The sequence below is a fragment of the Natrix helvetica genome (genome assembly GCF_964273705.1).
Source record: "Natrix helvetica genome assembly, chromosome: 2".
Lineage (NCBI taxonomy): Eukaryota > Metazoa > Chordata > Lepidosauria > Squamata > Natricidae > Natrix > Natrix helvetica.
In genome coordinates, this window is record NC_138552.1 from 84,121,947 (window position 1) to 84,141,099 (window position 19,153).

Below are 19,153 nucleotides of genomic sequence, written 5' to 3' on the forward strand. Positions count from 1 at the left end.
CTTTTAATTAGTAAAATGGCAAACCCCTACGAATTTAAGATGATATTGCCTGCAAAAAGGAAGACTAGTTAGAAATATCTATTTGAAGTACTTATCATATTTGTAGCACTTAAAGATAATAGTATTTCTGCAAAATATTTGCAGCGTCATTGTTAATAATATCATTGTTCTTTTTATCTCCTACATACACTGCAAAATCACCCAATCTCAGTGGCCTGAAAAGCATTAGGTATTATTCTGTTCCTTACCTAGCAAAGAGTTGTTTATTCCCTCAGGCTTCAATTTCCCTCTTAATCCATTTCAAAAGTTTCTTCAACCAGTTTTTCTTTGCCTCTTGAGAGATTCATTGCAAACACATTAAACAAGAAGGCAAATCACACACACTTCTGAAATGTCAGCGCCTTGGCACTTGCATTTTCAATAATAATAATAATTAAATAGTGAACATTTTACATTAGTGTAAGATTCTGAATTTATCTTTTACCTTTTAATTGAAGGAGGAAACCAGCCATCCCGATTTCACCTTTCCTGCTGGCTTTGAAGATCATATATTAGGCGTCTCTCCGTCGTCAAAAATAGGAATCCCAGGATTGGCTACCAGTGAACTTGCACAGAGCACCACAAGTCTTGGAAGCAGCAACAGCAGTGGAGACTTAGGGAAGCCACACTGTCCCACAGGTACCATAAACTTTGAATTGCTCATCAAGTCTATCCTCTTCCATGCAGAAATCCAGATTAGTACATCCCCAGCAGATGGCTGGCTCTGTTTTTCTCCTTACAAGTAGAGTGGTTTCTCCAAAATTTAAAAACTGTTGCCTGGAAATACCCTAAATTTCTTCTATTAACTGTTTATGACTTTCTGCATTTGGGAAACATAGTCTGGGAGAAAAATGTATAGTAAGAAGCTGACTTGCTACTTAGTAAATAGAACTTTTCCTTTTCTTTGTCTCCAGACAACTAACTGCATAAAAAATTGTTCTTTCATCTTGTCCATTTTCAAAATCAAAGTTCTAAACAGAGCTAATCACTATAGATTGCAATCAATATGTTACATTAGGGTTGCTTTTTCATTCAATAGATTCTCCATTTGAAAAAGCAGCATGTGTTACTTAGTAGTCATTCATATAGCAATTTTCCTTCTGAATTCTGGCTTGTTGAGTGAAAAATATAGCACAGAGATATAAAATGAAATGGGCAAAAATGTGTCCAATCTGAAGTGGCATCAATACTTTAAAAAATTCAGTTTCATGTGATGGAAAATAATTATGAATCCATATCACTATATCACTGGAAGAATATAGTATTGCCCCCCCCCCCCCCCCAATTATTTAGGTTTGGTTTTTAAAAAGCAACTTCTCGGAACTGTATGGGAATTTATTGCCTAATGGGGTAATAAGAGTTGTGGCTAAATATTGCAATTATATCAATATTTTCCTATCTTTTTATATGTAATTAAATAATTTTTAAATTGCTCCACATTACTTTATACAGGGGAAAATCAATTTTCACGAGGTATGAAAGTTATGGATTCTGATAAATCTGAACATGGCTCTTCATACAATACCAGTCTATCCAGTATCTTCCAAAATTGTGCAATGGAGGTAAAATTTATAATCTTGAATAACGATGTTGCTTTATTTAATTTTCTTTCAGAACGTTTAAAAAAATAATAAATCTTAAAACATTTCTGTTTCCTTTGAAGAGTACTATTTTTGAAACAAATTATTACTTAAATAGTTTTTAAAAGTATATGTGCCTTTTCATATATTATTTGCATTCAATCCACTGACCCACATACACTGTCTGTATTTACTGTTAATACATACACCAATTTAACACGTCACAATTAAGTTTTAACAGGGGCCTTACAGGCACTTTGGGCTGAAATTCATTTTCAGTCCTAAAATGAGTTGATGGGAGTTGCAGTCTTACATATATCTCTGGTGCCCAGAGCTGAGAAAGATTGACTCAAACATGTGTAATATGCAGAATGAAAAACATTAATTGCCTGTTGAAGTATGAAGTAGAAAAAGATTTGAAATTGTGGAAGTAGTGTGGTAAACCAGACGTGCTTGTCGTCAGTTAAATATAGATCTTTTTGTCTTCTTAATGAACAAAACAATTTGGAGTTTTAAATATCTGCTTGTTCATGTCTTTAAAGAAAACATTTTTTTTAAATAGGTCTTAATGTCAAGCTGCTCTCAGTGTCGAACCTGTGGTGCCTTGGTTTATGATGAAGAAATTATGGCAGGATGGACTGCAGATGATTCTAATTTGAATTCTACCTGTCCATTTTGCAAAAGTGCCTTTTTACCTCTCCTTAATGTGGAATTTAAAGACTTACGTGGCCTTGCAAGGTTGGTAGACTTTGGTAGCCACTGAATAGTTTTGAGATACTTTCATAATTCATCCTTTGCAGATAATAGCAAACTTGGTAGTCATACAATCAAATATTAGGTATGCCCGTTAAATTGTCCTTCTCTCACATACTGGATATGGCTAAGTTTCTATTTATATGGTGAAGCGGTTTTAGTTTTGGTTTTCTCTTCTGCTTAATGTGTGCTTATGATCTCTATTGACAAATTGGTTTATAAACCTCATTTTTAACCAAAGTGGGATTGCAGATTGAGTCCTCCAGTCTTAATGTAGGAATTAAAAACAATCAGTATTCATGATAAATTTGGGATAACCGGAAGTACAGGTAGACTTCAACCTACAATTCATTTAGTGAAGTTACAGTGGCAATGAAAAAAGTGACTGATGACTATTTTTCACACTTACCAAAGTTGCAGAATCCCCATTGTACAATTCAAATCCTTGGCAACTGCATATTTATGATGGTTGCAGTATCCTGTGGTCATGTGATCACCTTTTGCAACCAACTGACCAGCAAAGTCAATGGGGAAGCCAGATTCACTTAAAGACTTTGTTACTTATTTAACAACTGTGGTGATTCACTTAACAACTGTGACAAGAGAAGTCATAAAATGGGACAAAACTCATTTAACAAATGTCTCGCTTAACAACATAAATGTTAGCTGAATTGCAGTCATAAGTCAAGGACTACCAGTATTACAAAGGACAAAATTATGCTGATCACATTCCTTTCTTGTTTGTAATTGTATACTTCCTGCCTGTTTCTTTTTTTACCAGTTTGCTTTTGAAACCGAGTACCTCCGGTGATAGTTTACACAGCACTAACATTCCATTAACCACGGATTCTCTGGAACCGAAATCTGCCTCCAACCCTACCACAGATCTGATCAGTTTTTCAGAACCTTCAAGTGCCAACCAGACCATCAGTGAGGAAAATAGCAGCCCAGCAACACAAAGGTACAGACAGGAATTAAATGGGACTGTCTTACATCATTATGCATGGGAGGAATTTATTGGTTCACTTGAAAATCAGATTTATTTCAAATATAAGACTCTGGCCTGCCATCAAGTTCCACATTTTGTAGAAAGGCCTTGTTTGGGAATGAAATGTCAAGACCTAAGGAAGTGTTGGTATGGGAAGGATGAAGCGTTCATCTGATTCATTCCTCACTTCCTATAAAATACGTAATAATGCTCTTAACTGAATTGCTGCAGCTCCAAATCTGGTAAGCACTTTGTGCATTATAGATACAGTAGAGATGGCATTCTCGTGAAAAGTAAAGGCTGCTGGTGAGTGCTGACAGTATTGGAGTCAAAATAGCACTAAGAAACTGGCAAGGAATCAGTCCAATTAGATTTGTAAAACTAATAACATTTTTGGAAGGGGAGAAAAGCCCTTAGAGAATGCTGCACCACATACCCATTGCCCCCCTGAGCAGAATTTGGAATAAGAAGTGCTTGGAAGAAGGCATGGTTTGATCGGCTGGGCTAGTGAACCAGGAACTCATTGAAATATTTTGTTTTAATTCTGCTAGTTTTAAAGTATTCATGAGTGTTTGTATTGTGTTTCAGCATCCGTACAGCAGAGGAAGAAGACAAAAATCTCAAACGCGTAAAGCCTCCTGTTACAAATAATTCATCAAAACGCGGGACTTCTCTGACTCGGAGTCACAGTGTTGGTGGCCCACTGCAAAATATTGATCTCCTGCAAAGACCATCTCATGGCATTTCAACAGTTAGCCTCCCTAATAGTTTACAAGAGACAGTGGTAGGTAGCCAAGCTTTTCCTGGTAATATGTACAGGAGCTACCGGTAGATATCAAGACTCCCCCCCCCCCATTTGTTTATTCTGCTTCAGTTGTAGTTCAAGTTCCATAGATTTTGTATATGACTCATTTTAGAAAACAGCTCTCTCTTCTCTCAAATGGTTTCTGTATTGTAACTCACTGGGTAAGATAGTGATATTTGTATGTTTACAATATTGCATGGATGCCATTCCTGTTAATGCAGCTCAGAGGTTTATTGAGATTTTTTTATTAGGGAGAGAGGCTGGGAGAAGTGACAAAGCATTGCCTGCTCACTTAATGATCATTGATACTTTTTAGGATCCTTTAACAAAAAGGACAAATCCGTTGCCTGTATCAGTTCCCTATTTGAGCCCATTGGTTCTCCGGAAGGAACTTGAATCTTTGTTGGAGAATGAAGGAGAACAAGTAATTCATACATCAACGTTCATCAATCAGCATCCCATTATTTTTTGGAATTTGGTATGGTATTTCCGACGCCTGGACCTCCCAAGTAACTTGCCCGGGCTCATTCTAACATCTGAACACTGCAATGATGGAACACAGGTAGGTGATGTTTTGGCACCACAAGCAAATGCAGACCCTTAATATTTGGAGGAAAGGCACAGCTCTTTGTAAGAGAAACAATTAAAAACTGATTTCTTTCCTCTTTGGTCATTCTGGAAATGGCCACCTCTACTGACAGTATTGAATGGATATATCTGGAGAAGCATTTGCATTTCAAAGTCAAATATGTTGATGGGATGAATTTTAACAGATGCCAATGACTGGAATGAAATGACCTTGAAAAAAAAGAATGACTCTACTTCATAATCCTAGAGCAGCGTTTCTCAACTTTAGCAAATTTAAAATGTGCGGACAACTCCCAGAATTCCCCAGCCAGCATACCATACATTTTTAACTTCCTGAGATTGTGAAACGCTACATTAGAGCAATCCAGTCCAAGGGTTGTGGAAGAGATTTATATGTTTACAGAAGTGGATTGTCCAGAACAAATGGTTCATTATGTTCTTTTTCCATTCAAAATATTGATGGAAAGATCAAAATTAAGATTTGTCCCATTGGTTTCGGGGGGCTGGGGGAGAAATAAAGCAGAAGGGACTTTTACATTTTCTTCTTGTTTACTGAAAATTAATGATCTCTGGACTGAAATTCTTAAAACTTTTAAATGCTCACATTAAGACTTAAAATGAGAGTGAACAGTAATATTGAGATAACACTTAAATCCTTTTGAGATTTGCTTAAGAGTAAGTTAGAAGATATGGATTGATCATGATGTCATTGCAGGAGCCAGTTTGTTTTAGTGGTTGAGGCAATCAGGAGACTATCAGCTCTAGTCTCACCTCAGGCATGAAAGCCAGCTGTGTGACTTTGGCCACTCACTCTCGCCTCCCAGGATTGTTGTGAGGAAAAAATATATTCCCCCCCCCCCTGAATTTGGCTTGATTTAAATCGGAAGATGCAAACTCTTTCAGGCATCTGTTCCCTTTTTGTAGAAAAATAATGAAATTAGGATGTGTGTATATGGTGGTGCTAAACGTTGGCAGATTTCTCAATCTGTAGTAAAGGGATAAGAAAAAGTATGCTTCCTCCATTCTAGCTTCCTCTGACCAACTTGTCTCAAGACAGCAAGCTAGTGTACATACAGCTACTATGGGACAACATCAATCTTCACCAAGAATCCGGGGACCCACTATATGTATCTTGGAGAAATCACAGTGAGTAAAATGTTTGTGAGAATTTTGTCCAGACAAAAATCTTTGCTGTTGTTAGAAATTCTGAAATATTTATTTACTTATGCATATCTGAGGCCAACTTTTCCAAATGACAAAAACCAACTATTTTACTTACTTACTTATTTTGTATTTCTTAACTACCCATATTTATTTATTTATTTATTTATTTACTTACTTACTTACTTACTTACTTACTTACTTACTTACTTACTTACTTACTTACTTACTTTGTACTTCTTAACTGCCCATCTCCCTCAGAGATATTTTATTCAAAATGTCTTTTTATGTCCTAAAAAAAACCACTCATAAATTAGTAGATGGACAAAGTTTTTTTTAATGAGCAGAGAACATTTTCAGCTCTGCAGTGTTAAGACATTTCCAATTATGATGTGCACACTGCATAGCTCAACATTTAACATTTCAAAGAAAAAAAGAAGTACACTTTTTTGAGAATTCAGAAGAATTATCAGGGAAAGAATCACAAACATCCCAATCAGAATTTGGCCAGTACAGCCATAACAGCTTCCACATTAATAAACGCAATAGGATTTTGATGCCGTAAGAACTTGGTTCTCCACAGAAAATCTTCCATATAAATAAGATTTTCTTACTGTTATTGGGTTTCCCCCCCGCCCCTTGAAATGAGACTAAACTTTGATTCTATTTCATAGTACTTCGAATTGAAAAAATGTTGACCATATGCATGTTTTGATAAAATCTATGCTGCTGTTGCTACTATGGCGGCACTTAGAAAGCAAATCCGCTCTGCTGTAAAAATGCAATGGGAATCACCCTCATGGATTTGACTTCCAGCAGAATATAACATTCATCAAATATTGTGCAAAGCTTTAAAATGCTGTATAGGTCTTCAACTATTATACATAATCTATCTAGTGCTGGGTATTGAGCAGAGGTGGTATTCAGCCGGTTTGGACTGGTTCATCCGAACTGGTAGTGGAAATCATGGGTGGGCCTGCCCACCTGCCCTGGGTCTATGCTGTCCTATTTAGGCACGTTTTCAAGCCAAAGCACATGCATGGAAGGCCAAATGTGTGCACGCTCACATTTGCGAGCCGGTAGGGAAAGTAAGTAAATACCATCCCTGGTATCCAGTACTAAATGTCAGATCATCTTTACTCTTCTAGTTACCAAAACTGAATTTAGTTTTTCCCTTTCCCTTTCCCCTCCTTGCCGTTTTCTTCTTCTGTCCTTCATCCCGGATCTCTCAATTCTGCATCACATTTTTTTGGGTTGCATGGCTTTAAAAAAACAAACCCTTTATTTCCCCCCCCCCCTTCTAGATTCTGCAGAAAAGAAGCCCTCGGTCAATTCTGAAGAGCAACAAGCAATAAGCACTTTAGTTGAAAACATCAAACTGAACATTCAGCACAATGATGTTGTTACACCTATTAATCTCCTTGTGCAGAAAATTAAGCAGGATGAGAAACGGCAAAGGTAAAGGGCATCACCCTTTGGATATGAATGTTAACTCTTTGAAAAGTTCCATGCATCCCTAGGAATATGTTCAGCAATCAGTTGTCCATTGGGTCCTCTTTTTTTGCCACATTAGGTAGCACGTAGATGCTTTCCTTGGTATGGAGTAAAGATAACCAGAGGTAACAAGTCAGCCTGTGCAAATAGCATTTATTTGAAGCAGGTCTTTCCCCCAGATAACTTATAATAGGTGACGGTGGCGTATAACACCTGACAAGACAAGAACAGCTATCAAAAAGAAGTAAAATTAGTAGAGGTGCATATAACTGTGTAACATCCATAATCAAGATGCCTTGAAGAATTATGCTGGGAATGGTCTACTGGCCTCTTGTTTTAATCCTTTTCGGAACACCTGTACAATTCCTTGCCTCATTTATACACCTGCCTTTGCTCCCTGTTCTCTGCCATTTCAGTCCTCTTTTTCCCTCTCATTTGTACCCATTGGAAGGAGAAATATGTTTATATACATGTTTTTGTTCATGAAGCAGTCATGAGAAACAAAAAGATAAATTTTATTACTGGAAAATCTAATTTTGTGGGAAATTAGTTTTAAATGCTTTTTTCTTCTTCTTGGTCCTACCCTCTTGGAATACGTAAGCATTAGTGTGTATAGTGATTGTCAAGTTTATGCTCTAAATCTACAACTGGGAACAAAGGAAACAATTATAGGCATTAAATAATTCTGCTAGTAAATAAAGAACAAACCAATACTAATATCTGGGTCCTTTTAGAGCGTTTCTTCAGAGTTCAAAGGATTTTTGCATGCTGACTCTAAAATTAGAGTCACTAATGAATATTGTTACTGAAAAAAGGCTAGAGATTATTTGATTACTGAAATTCACCTGAAAGTTAACATAAATTCCTTCCTATAGGATAACGTTGTAAGGAGGGGTTGAACTTCTCTAAATGTCTATGCATCTTTTACAGGAGTTTTTACAGAGAAATCCTTTTCCTATCCCTGGTGTCCCTTGGAAGAGAGAATATTGATATTGGTAAGAAAGTTAATCTATTATAGCATGGCTCATCTCTGTTTGATAGGAAATTTTTAGCATGTTTCACTGATCCATGGGCTAAATCTTCAGATTTACTCCAAAAATTCCTTTCTCCTAGAAGACGGGAGTACTAGCTTATGTCAGTTTATACTCTTGCTTTTTAAAAAAATCAAACCAATACTAGAAATGTATAGCATTAAAAACAAAACTGGCTGGTTTTTTTAAAAATGTAACTTTCATTTTATTTGATTTATAGCCATGTTCCTCAGAGTTCAATGTTCTTAATTTTCCCCAAAAAAGTTTGTGTTTGGCTGCTGAAATCATCCAGCGAATTTCTGAAGAATAGACTTAAACCTTGACCTATCATATTTAATCCACCACTTTTAACCACCACAGGGTTAAAACCACAGGGGTTTTGGACAAGCAAACCAAGAGTGAAGAGATATATCTTATTTCATAAAAAATGTTTGGATTTTGAATTGTGGGGAAATAAAAGAGTGAAAAATCAATTCATGCAGTACAATTTCTGTGCTTCCTGACTCTTAAATTGTCTTCCTTTTTTCAGAGGCCTTTGACAACGAATACAGAGCTGCATATAAAAGCCTTCCAGTAGAAGTACTGAAAAAAATGCAAAAGATTGATTCTCCACCCAGTGACAATGTAGAGTGGTGCAGAAAATGCTTTGGGGCACCTCTCATATAGATTCCATCGTGAAAGACTTACCAAGAAAAAGAGGAGATAACTGGGAATGTATAAATTTGGCTTCAAGCTCCAGAATTCTAGTTAAAACAACTGCTGTGTGCAATCCACTTAAGAGTAACATTGTTCTGTGACATTTGATATTTATACCAGCACATGAATTAAATACGCTAACTCAAAACAATCAAATTGACAGTTAACTTTCAACCATGCTATTTAATCCTTCCCTTCTATCTAGAAGTGAAGAATGACAACAAAGGGACATTAATTTGCTTTCTTTCTTATACTTGTTCCTTCTAGCTTAAGTTAGACTTCTAGCTCAAGAGTACATTGATTTATGTATGAAGAAAATTCTACTACATTTATATGTACATATTTCATGTACATTTTTATTATGAAATGCAGTTATTTCCCTTGGTTCAAAAGAATAGACTGTAGCGTTAGCAAGTGAGCCTTTTAAAAGCCATCACTGTCCCAATTCACAGAAAAATTATAACCTTTATCCTGGCTGTGTAAAGCAAAGCTTATTGTTTCTTCTTTTCATAGTAACTTTTTAAATTGTACATACGTTTTCTGAAGCAATGATGGGTATCTACCCGGAGTGGTTCTAAGACTTTTTATAAAGGCAAACTGAGAGTAGATAAACAAAGGTACATAAAGCGGCATGAAATATTCACATTTTTAGCATTCATAGAAAATTGCATGTGTGGGTCTGTGTGTATATAGATATACACAGACTCACAAACATATATATGTGTGTATATGTATACGCACATATATGTATATACATATATAGAGCTTAAAATTTCAGTGCACTAATGTTCCATCCCTTATTTTTCTCTAACCTGTGGGATATGTTATCTTTTTTGCACTGGCTGAGTAAAATACGTCTGTGTTAAATGTATTTATACTCATACACTTGAAGATGAATTTACTGAAAATGAAAATACTAATTTTTAATGTAAAAGTATTTTATTTTCCTGTTTATTATATTCACACCTCACTTTTCTTGACAATTCCTGGGTTTATCTCCAACATCAGATATTCATTTAAAGTGGTGTTGCAATAAAGATTTGGACACATTCAATAATTTTGTAAAGAAACAATTATGAATTTTAAAAACAGATTAAGATTTAGATACGAAATGCATTCTTGATCATGACTTTTCAAGGCTATCTTTTGCCCATATAATTATTCATTCTTTAAGTAGTACTGCTGGAGATAAACTATTGCAAATCTTAGTCAGTGAAATTATTACATTACACAGAACACAACATTTTGCACTTTTTGGAACAATCTGGTGTGATAGCATTTTAAAAAAAATATTTTCTCTAAACCACATTTCAAAATTCCTGGAAATTTGTTTTTAAAGCAATTTCCATGTTTTTAAAAGTTACTGTTTAAAACAGTTTCTGGTCTCACCCTTTCAAGGAAGTGTTGGGGGATTAGGCTGTTAACACTTCCTGTACAAATTACCTATTTTAATTTTTGAATCACTTATGTCCATCTGCAAATACAATGGGTTTTTCATCTACACATGATTTTATGTTAATAAACCTCTTGTGAAACACAATTCTATGTAGTCATATTTACAGTATAAAAATTATATCTTAACATGACAAAAATAATGCTCGGTTTTTAAAAAAAATGCAAGCTATTTACCACTATCATTTTCTTGTTTCATTTATAAACTAACTGATAAGTTTATAGTTTACTTTTCATTGAGAACAATGCGGGCCACCATAAGACATTGCATGTTATACCTAATGTTAATCTTATTGACTCCTCTGTAATTAGTTAATACAACTCAAAATTCAAAACTGGTTTTATGAACTGCTGTTAGCCTTGTAAGACATTTTGACTGTTGATCCAGAAGTAAATATTCTCACATTTGGAGCACCAGTGTGGGATCCAACTGTATCCCCATATCCAGTTATTTTAATTTTTTTAAATAAATAATTAAATGTGATACTGGCACAAAGGAATATGCCACCCTCAAGTACCATGCCATTCTCATTTTTAAAAAACGCTCTGAATTCTGCAAAAATTCCAGAAATTCTTTATAAAGCAAATATAGTCAGCCTCGATTCTCTTGAAGTATTCCCGCAACACACATAGAAAAAAGCAAAGATAAGCCAGGGTAAAAATAGGTCTGTCGTTTTGCCTTGTTTTACTGTAAACCTTATCTTCTATGAGCCATTTCTTGACAGTTCTCATGCTCCCAAATTTCTGGCATGCTGGCCATCCCAACCAGTCAGGGTGTTGCACCTCTTATGATAGTATGTAATTCCATGTAATTCAAGAATTCCATTCTTGAAATTTTCCAGCATCCCTAAACAACGGGCATTGCTGATCAAAAATCTTTGCTCAATTTCTGTCAAGCATTCAACAATCTTGTACTTGCCAAGGTTGCCTAGCCAACTGCCCAACAAACTAGTTAACAAACTATAATTTAAAATGTTTGCTAATTAGATCCATGACAGTGGATTTAATACTACATAGGTTTCATACCAAAGCTCAAAGTGTGCCTTTTGAATATATCACCTCTGATCTTATTTTAATATAAGTATGCATAGATCAAAACAATATTCAGTGTTTCAATGTTTTTCAAAAAGTGCAGATCCAATTGCAATTGAGTTTTCGCTAATCACAAGTTTTTTCCAAATTTGCTCTTGAAATCAAGTTCAGACAGAGATCCCTCTTACTATCTATAGAGGAATAGCCAATTTTGCCCTTACTGCATGTATATTAGAAGCCACACAGGAACAGTAAGTGATTATGCAAATTCTGGGATGTCATAATATTCTTTGTAGGTAATATTTAATATCTTAAGTGAATATCTTAATATCTTAAGTCCGTGGCACTTATTTAAGTGTTTTAATGTTATTTACCAATTCAAGGGTTAACATTTCAGTAGCTGATGAATACTTTCGAAAACCTTAAAACAATAAAAGCCGAGTATTCAGAGTTATAAAATAATAGTACAATATTTGTACAGCCAATTTTTATACATATTTGGAAATCCATGTGTTTTGGGGTGGAGTAGTAAAGCATCCCCCAGGGCAACCTTATGTATTTATACTCTAAAAACAAGTCTTGAGTTAAATGAAATTATGTGGAAAGCATCTGCTCTCAAATGCCATGTAAAAACTCATGTAATTCAGAGCTATTTAATTGTAAGAGGGAAAAATATGGGAATATAAAATTGCACACAACTTACTACTATTGATATTACTGCGCATCAGGCTGAAAAATCCATTGTCAGATAAGACCTCTATTGAATAGTTTTGTAAAAATAAATAAATTAACAGAGCAATTAGCAATGAAGCTGCTATTTCACATTTTCAATTGTATTTTATAAAGTAGGTTTGCTATGAAAAACATTTACGACAGGTTTATGCTCATTAACTAACTGCATAATTTAAGGCTTCAAATTAAAAATTTATAATTTAAAAAGAGCTGTTTCAAAAACATGCATGTTACTCTTGACCACATCTTCATAGAAGTAATGTTAGGAAAACATGTTTTACAGCTTCTAGTAATTTAGAAATGAAGCATCGAACATCCCTAAGTTTTTAATATTTTAAGGAAAACTTGCAAAAATCATCTGTAAGGTTAACATTAACTGATACATTTATTTTTAATCTTCCAAGCACCATTAAGAGAAACTGGAAATTATCCTGCATTGTAGATAATCCAAGTATAAAAAGGGAGAGGATTTAAAATCAAAGAGAAATACATGAGAGTTTCTTTAGGAATCTTTCAGTATGCATTTGGAATATGGAAAGAAAAGACTGACATGGGAGGTTTTTTTATTACCAATGCAATAATTATAATTCTGTTGTACAAATATGTCAGCTGTATGCTTGCTTTAATCTAACAAATACCTAATTTCCTGTAGATAAAGGGGTGGTAATTTTTTAAAATTACTTTTGTATAGGAACCCTGTGATTTAGAAACCACTTGTTAATATTATCGTAAAAAAATAAAAGTATACAAATATACCTTCTCATGTCTGCTTTTTGTGTGTGAAGGAGGTAATGTTTAGCAGAGGTTTAAAGCTAAATTTAAAGGTATGTTCCGTACATATGCCATCGTGTCGTAGTGGTTAGAATGCAGTATTGCAAGATCACTCTTCCCACAGGCAACAGTTTGATCGTAACCGGCTCAAGGTTGATTTAGCTTTTCTTCATCCGGAGTTCAGTAAAATGAGGTCCCAGATTGTTGGGGAAAATGTGCTGACACTATAAACTGTTCGAGAGTGCTATGAATCACTGTGAAGTGGTATATAAGTCTAAGTTCTATGGCTATAAGAATGATATAAATAAGAGGCCACCTGCTGAGCAAGGAAAAGCCAAAATCATCACAGCCCTGAATGATACAAAAATGAAACCTCTGCATCAAGCAGAAGTCGACTACGGACATTCAGTGATAATTTAAACTGACAGGAATTAGCAAAAAGGATAACAGAATCAAGTTTGTTCTGATCATAAAAACTTTATTTTAACATTTTTAGGAGCAGTTCTTTGCTTACTTCTGGCTTGATTCAGATTTAGATGTAGAAGCTCTCAGAGAAGAAAGTCTACGCCTCTTAGCTATTTGTTCTTGCCGCTTCTCTTTTGCCTCCTGAAAAAGGACCAAGAATATTACATATTAGTATAAAACTGCATCTCAACTTTTTAAATGCTGTAAATTCATTGGGTGAAGTCGCGAGCACTTTATTTTCTTAGCACCATAGCAGAAACTCCTATCCGTAGCTGTCAGTTTCCAAATATGCAAGCATATTCTAATATTTAAGGCAGTGGCCAGAAATGTCAGCTACATTCACATTGTGAACTCACCAACAGCCTTAAGAATGCATATATCCCCGGCCTCATCTTCCTATCCATAAACTTTGCTATTACATGAAATACTTTCAACAATCTCCTTGTTCCTCAATATCCAAAGTCAAATAATTCCCTAAAGCACTGCAAATCATTTTTAGGTGAAACAAAAGACTTGATTCTGTATAGTAAAACTCTACATTTATATTCCTAGCACCATCTATTGTTCACCCTCATCCACTCACTTTTCATATCACACAAGTGATGCTGAGGAGGGCCTGGCTCAAAATCACACAGCCAACATTGCAAATAGGGCTGAGAAACGGATCTTTTCCCTAATGCACCAATTGCATATGGTTTAAAACTCAATTGCCTGTGGATTAAAATAACTAGGGATGGGTTAGAACCATGATGACGAACCTGTGGCACGCAGAGCCACTTCTGAGGGCAGACGAGGCGTTGCCCTGCCAGCCCCAAGGCAGATGCACACGCTGGTCAGCTGATTTTGGGGCATTTTTCGCCCTCCTCCAAATTGGAAGTTTTCCACCCAATGTCCAAATCGGAGGATCGGGAATGGGGAAGGGGCAGGGGGCCATTTTTGCCTTCTCCGGCTCCGAGAAAGCCATGCGCACATACGTGCGGGGCTGGGGGTGTCATATGTGCATGCGCCGGGGACATGGTGTGTGTGGGGGCATTAAGTTATGGGGTGGCCAAGTGAGCGCGTGTGTGCTTTTGGCGCCCAAGACAAAAAAGGTTGGCCACTGGGTTAGAACAAAGACCTAATTTATTTTATTTGCTCCATGTGTTGGGACATATTTCACCATGTCAGTACTTCATTAACAGGTGCCCCCCACCCACCCACACACATGCTAAACACTTTGTGGAGTAAGAAATATTTGCATACCTGTTATGTATACATATATAAACTGAATTATACCTATTATACATGTGTGGGGGTTTAGTCCTGTGAGCCAACATTTTCCTCCAGTTTCAACTTAAAGCTCATCAATGGTATCTATCTCCGATACATGGATTCACGTTCAAGAATCACATGAAAAGGAATATGATCCTCCCACCAAAGAATTTCCTTCCCCAAGCATATATAGGAAGCAGACCTTCATTCTCTTAGCCAAAAGCTTGGCATACTCGGCAGCCTCTTCCTTATTCTTCTGAGTTCGTTGTTTCTTTAGAGCAATACGTCTGCGCTTATGCTGCAGGACTCGGGGGGTCACCAAACGTTGGATCTTGGGTGCCTTGGTCCTTGGCTTCTTTCCTAAGATGAGCAAGACAGATTGTATGAACAGTTGCCAAGCATATGAATTTTGATCACATAATCATGAGGATGCTTCAAAGGTTGTAACTAAAAACTGGTCATAAGTCACTTTTTTTCAGTGCCATCATCACTTTGAACGATCACTAAATGAACTGCTATAAGTCGAGGAATACCTGTAGATGAGAAAAGTTCTAACTCAGTGTTTCTCAACCTTGGTGACTTTAAGTCCTGTGGACTTCAGCTCCCAGAATCCCCCAGCCAGCAGAGCTGGGAGTTGAAGTCCACAGGACTTAAAAGTCACCATGGTTGAGAAAAACTGCTCTAACTCATGGTTTAATTATATGTTCTTGGACAGAACCTTTGAGCACTGGCTTCTCATGTGTATTGCCATTGAAAACTACTATGTAGGCTCACCATATACAGATAGCCCTCGACTTACAACAGTTCATTAGTGAGAGTTCAAATTACAACAACACTGAACAAAGTGACTTATAGCCATTTTCCACTTACAGCCATTGAAGCATCCCCACGGTCACCTGATCAAAATTCAGAGACTTAGCAACTGACTTGCATTTATGATGGTTGCAGTGTCCCAGAATCCCTTTTTGTGACCTTCTGACAAGCAAAGTCAAATGGGGAAGCCAGATTCACTTAGCAACCGTATTCCTAACTTAACTGCTGTGATTCACGTAAGAAGTGTGGCCACAAACATTGTAAAATGGGGCAAATTTCACTTAACAAATGTCTCACTTAGCAACTGAAATTTTGGACTCAATTGTGGTTGTAAATTGAGGGCTACCTCTTCTAAACCTAGTTTGAAAGATAATCAGAAACAAAAACATAATTTAAATTGATCTTAAGCATTCGTGTGCAGATAAAGACCTCTGAATCAAATGCAGAAATCACTAACCAATAATGCAGTTTGATTATGGATTCAATGTACTATGCTAAACCAGGCAGAATTTGTAAATCATAAAATAGTCACAGTAAATGTCAAGCCTTATTCAAACATTTTAGTCTCAGAATTAGTGTGGTCATTATCCCAGAAAAAAAATTATCTTAGGCTCCTGATTTAATCAGATGATGTTGCAATTATCCGCAGTGCAGTAAGTGCAAAAACATTGTATACATATAGTAACTTCTACAAATTAGATGTTTTTCCGCTTTAAAAGCTACTGCATGGCACCTTTCAAAAATGCATAGCAACAATAAATTTAGATATATACCTAAATATACCTACATGTGCACATCAACCAGGATATTTGATACCAAGATGTACCAAAGCTTAAGAAGTCTAAGGTAAAAAGAAAACTAAGTAATCGACACTTTTATTTAGCTATCATATTTCTTTGGATTCCTTTGATTTCTGTAAAAATTCAAATGGACCAACAGAAAAGCAAAACAGATAAAATATTACTTCCATTTTCTTACCTTCTTTGTTCAGCGGTCTCCTCACAACGTACTGACGGACGTCATCTTCTTTGGAGAGATTAAACAGCTTTCGGATTTTGCTAGCTCTCTTGGGACCAAGGCGACGGGGCACAGCATGATCAGTCAATCCAGGAATAGCCTTCTCACCTTGAAAAATTGTCAAACAATAGGTGCTATTATATTATTAGCAAACTTATACTAAAAAATCATCCCTCATCACAAATCCGTCCCTGAATGCTATCCTTTACAAAACAAGCATTATTTTAAAAAAAAGGTAAGAGGGAGCCTGGAAATCTTTTATTTTTCTTATTACCTTGTCAAAAGTCATGTTATCCCTTTAGGTAATGCCCCACTATATGCCAAGGGGATGGTCCAGGACCAAGGCTGGCAATCTTTGCCCAAAGTGAAAGGGTTTAGGAATATTTTCTACAGAGACAAATTCTCGCTAATATCTGCCACCCCTTCAAATGAAAAATAGACAAACAATTCACCTTTCTTTATAATGACCAAGTTCAAGACGCTTAAGTTGGCATCAACAATGCATCCTCGGACAGATTTGCGTTTTCTTTCTCCAGTTCTCCTAGGGCGGTAACAGGAATGGCCCTTGCTAAGCAGCAGACGGACACGGCCGTGAGTGAGGACACCTTGCTTCATGGGGAAGCCTTGTTTGTCATTGCCACCACTAATGCGGACAACGTATCCCTACAAAAAGGAGCAATTTAAACTTTTCGGAAGCACTTTGTAAATCATAACTGCATGTTATCATTCGCTTCAAATAACGATGGGCAATAATATACCTCCACTTTTAACTACTGTGAGAATTAATCTTGTTCCTTTTCAGCTTGAGGATTCTAACTCAGATAAGCAGCACAAATGGGGCATTTCCATCCCCAAACATAAGTTATTTGCAGGATTTATTTTCTGTAAGATTTATCTTACAACTGAGGAGGATCCTGGCATTTTAAGGCTTGAAGGCCCTTATATTAAATGTGTTCTATCCAATATTTTCCCATAGCAATGACAAAGAACCTTTTAGGGGGAAACCTTAGCTCTGAATATACTTTTTCCTCACAAATGGCTACATAGCTCAGACCCACAGACTGGCAATAGTGAGCTACTTGACAGATCAAGCTATCTGTTTGCTGAAAGTCATTTCAACAGTCCCCATCAAAGCCACACTTCCTGGCATCCTATCACATCTACCAGATCCTATTCAAGGGGGGGGGGGGGTGTTGGAACTCTATTTACCTATCTTCTAAGTTAAGGGCTAAACTTGTCAACTCAAAATTCAAGCACAGAGATCTCTAAGCATTCACATCAATGCTTGCGACCCATTCCATAATCTGTGGACCAGGGCACATCAAGGGGGTTCCCTCGATTGATGATGCCACTTTGCAGAAAGAAACCCCGCAAAAGGTAGCGATGAAGTGTTCACCCCCCCTCAAAGAGACGCCTTACCTTCCACTCTTCACCAAGAGCATCAGCAGAGACCTCTGCAGTCATCCGCTTCTCATAGAATGTGCGCAGCTTACGCTCATCGTCCACCTCGATGAGCTTCTGGCAGCCAGTGGCAGGGAACGAAATATTGAGCTAAAAATAATTGCACAAAAGGGGGGAAGGAAAGGGAGAGCTTATTAGATCCCACCAGAAAACAAGAGGAAACTTATTAGATCCCACCAGAAACAAGGAGAAGCTCATTAGATCCCACCAGAAACAAGGAGAAGCTCATTAGACCCCACCAGAAACAAGTCAAAGTTTATTAGATCCCACCAGAAACAAGGGAAAGCTTATTAGACCCCAACAGAAACAAGGGAGAAGGAGCGGAGTTGGGGCGAGCTCCTTACACAGAGCGCCTGCAAAGGAAGCCTAAAACACCATTGCTTCTCGCCTTCGCCCTCCCGCCTTCCCCAATCCGTGTCAATCCCCCTCGATGGCGACGTTCCCAGCCCCGCGTTCTGTTCCGTCTCCCCCCGTCGGCTGCCTTCTGTCCGCCAACATGATTATTTATGAGCTCCGGGAGAAGCCATACGAGAAAAATCAAGGCTCGGCTCCTACCTTCATGGCACCAACGCGGCCGCTCGCTCCAGGTCAGCCACGGAAAAGAGGCCCTACTTCCGCTCTGTCGGAAGTCACATAGGCTGCGAGGGATCTCGCGAGACTCCATGGAGCCGCTTGTTCGACTCCTGCGCGACGACAGAGCTAGAAAAATTAGGATGATCATTGTTTATTGCTAACGGAGCTTCCGGGTTCCATAGACTTTTTTTATCGCTCCTTTTTTCTTCTGTCGTAAGACTGGAGAATTAAATTAGACTTCCAATTTTTTATTACATTAAAAGCATGTTCAGGAGAGGTTTTTTTCCTTTGTATATATTCGTGGGACTGATCAGGAGTTTCTTAGCAGGTAAATTGATTGTGGACTAACAGATTTATGAGGGGAAATCGCTTAGAGCTATATTGAAAATCAGTTATCACATCCAAAAATATAAAATTAAGAGTAACGTTCAGTAAAGGAATCATAATCAGA

At 37.0% G+C, this 19,153-nt stretch overlaps 2 protein-coding genes across 5 annotated transcripts in view; one reads left to right on the forward strand and one right to left on the reverse strand.

Annotated features, from left to right (window-relative positions):
* Positions 1-13,104, forward strand: part of DENND4C (DENN domain containing 4C) — a 75,127-nt gene extending 62,023 nt beyond the window's left edge. For all 4 annotated transcript variants that reach the window (XM_081944500.1, XM_081944498.1, XM_081944497.1 and 1 more), the window contains 10 exons: positions 498-678; positions 1,492-1,601; positions 2,182-2,357; positions 3,154-3,333; positions 3,949-4,144; positions 4,482-4,727; positions 5,782-5,899; positions 7,219-7,372; positions 8,339-8,403; positions 8,969-13,104. In XM_081944500.1, the coding sequence (XP_081800626.1) occupies positions 498-678; positions 1,492-1,601; positions 2,182-2,357; positions 3,154-3,333; positions 3,949-4,144; positions 4,482-4,727; positions 5,782-5,899; positions 7,219-7,372; positions 8,339-8,403; positions 8,969-9,105 (1,563 nt within the window). In that variant the 3' untranslated portion in view covers positions 9,106-13,104. The remainder of the gene's footprint in view (positions 1-497; positions 679-1,491; positions 1,602-2,181; positions 2,358-3,153; positions 3,334-3,948; positions 4,145-4,481; positions 4,728-5,781; positions 5,900-7,218; positions 7,373-8,338; positions 8,404-8,968) is intronic.
* A 475-nt stretch (positions 13,105-13,579) lies between these two features.
* On the reverse strand, positions 13,580-18,819 carry RPS6 (ribosomal protein S6). Its single transcript, XM_081944510.1, has 6 exons — positions 18,685-18,819; positions 18,088-18,219; positions 17,121-17,331; positions 16,630-16,776; positions 15,041-15,198; positions 13,580-13,728 (listed from the first exon to the last, which is right to left on the reverse strand). Exons 1-6 carry the CDS (start codon positions 18,688-18,690, stop codon positions 13,633-13,635), a joined length of 750 nt encoding a protein of 249 aa, XP_081800636.1. The 5' UTR covers positions 18,691-18,819; the 3' UTR covers positions 13,580-13,632.
* Between the last annotated feature and the right edge of the window lie 334 nt (positions 18,820-19,153).

What these genes read in the sequence shown, in the direction of transcription:
- RPS6 (XM_081944510.1), bottom strand. An exon ending in CTCTTGGTGAAGAGTGGAAG is followed by an intron (nt 17,332 to 18,087) that starts GTAAGGCGTCTC and finishes TCCTTTTTGTAG; the next exon opens with GGATACGTTGTCCGCATTAG. An exon ending in GAGACCGCTGAACAAAGAAG is followed by an intron (nt 15,199 to 16,629) that starts GTAAGAAAATGG and finishes TGCTCATCTTAG; the next exon opens with GAAAGAAGCCAAGGACCAAG.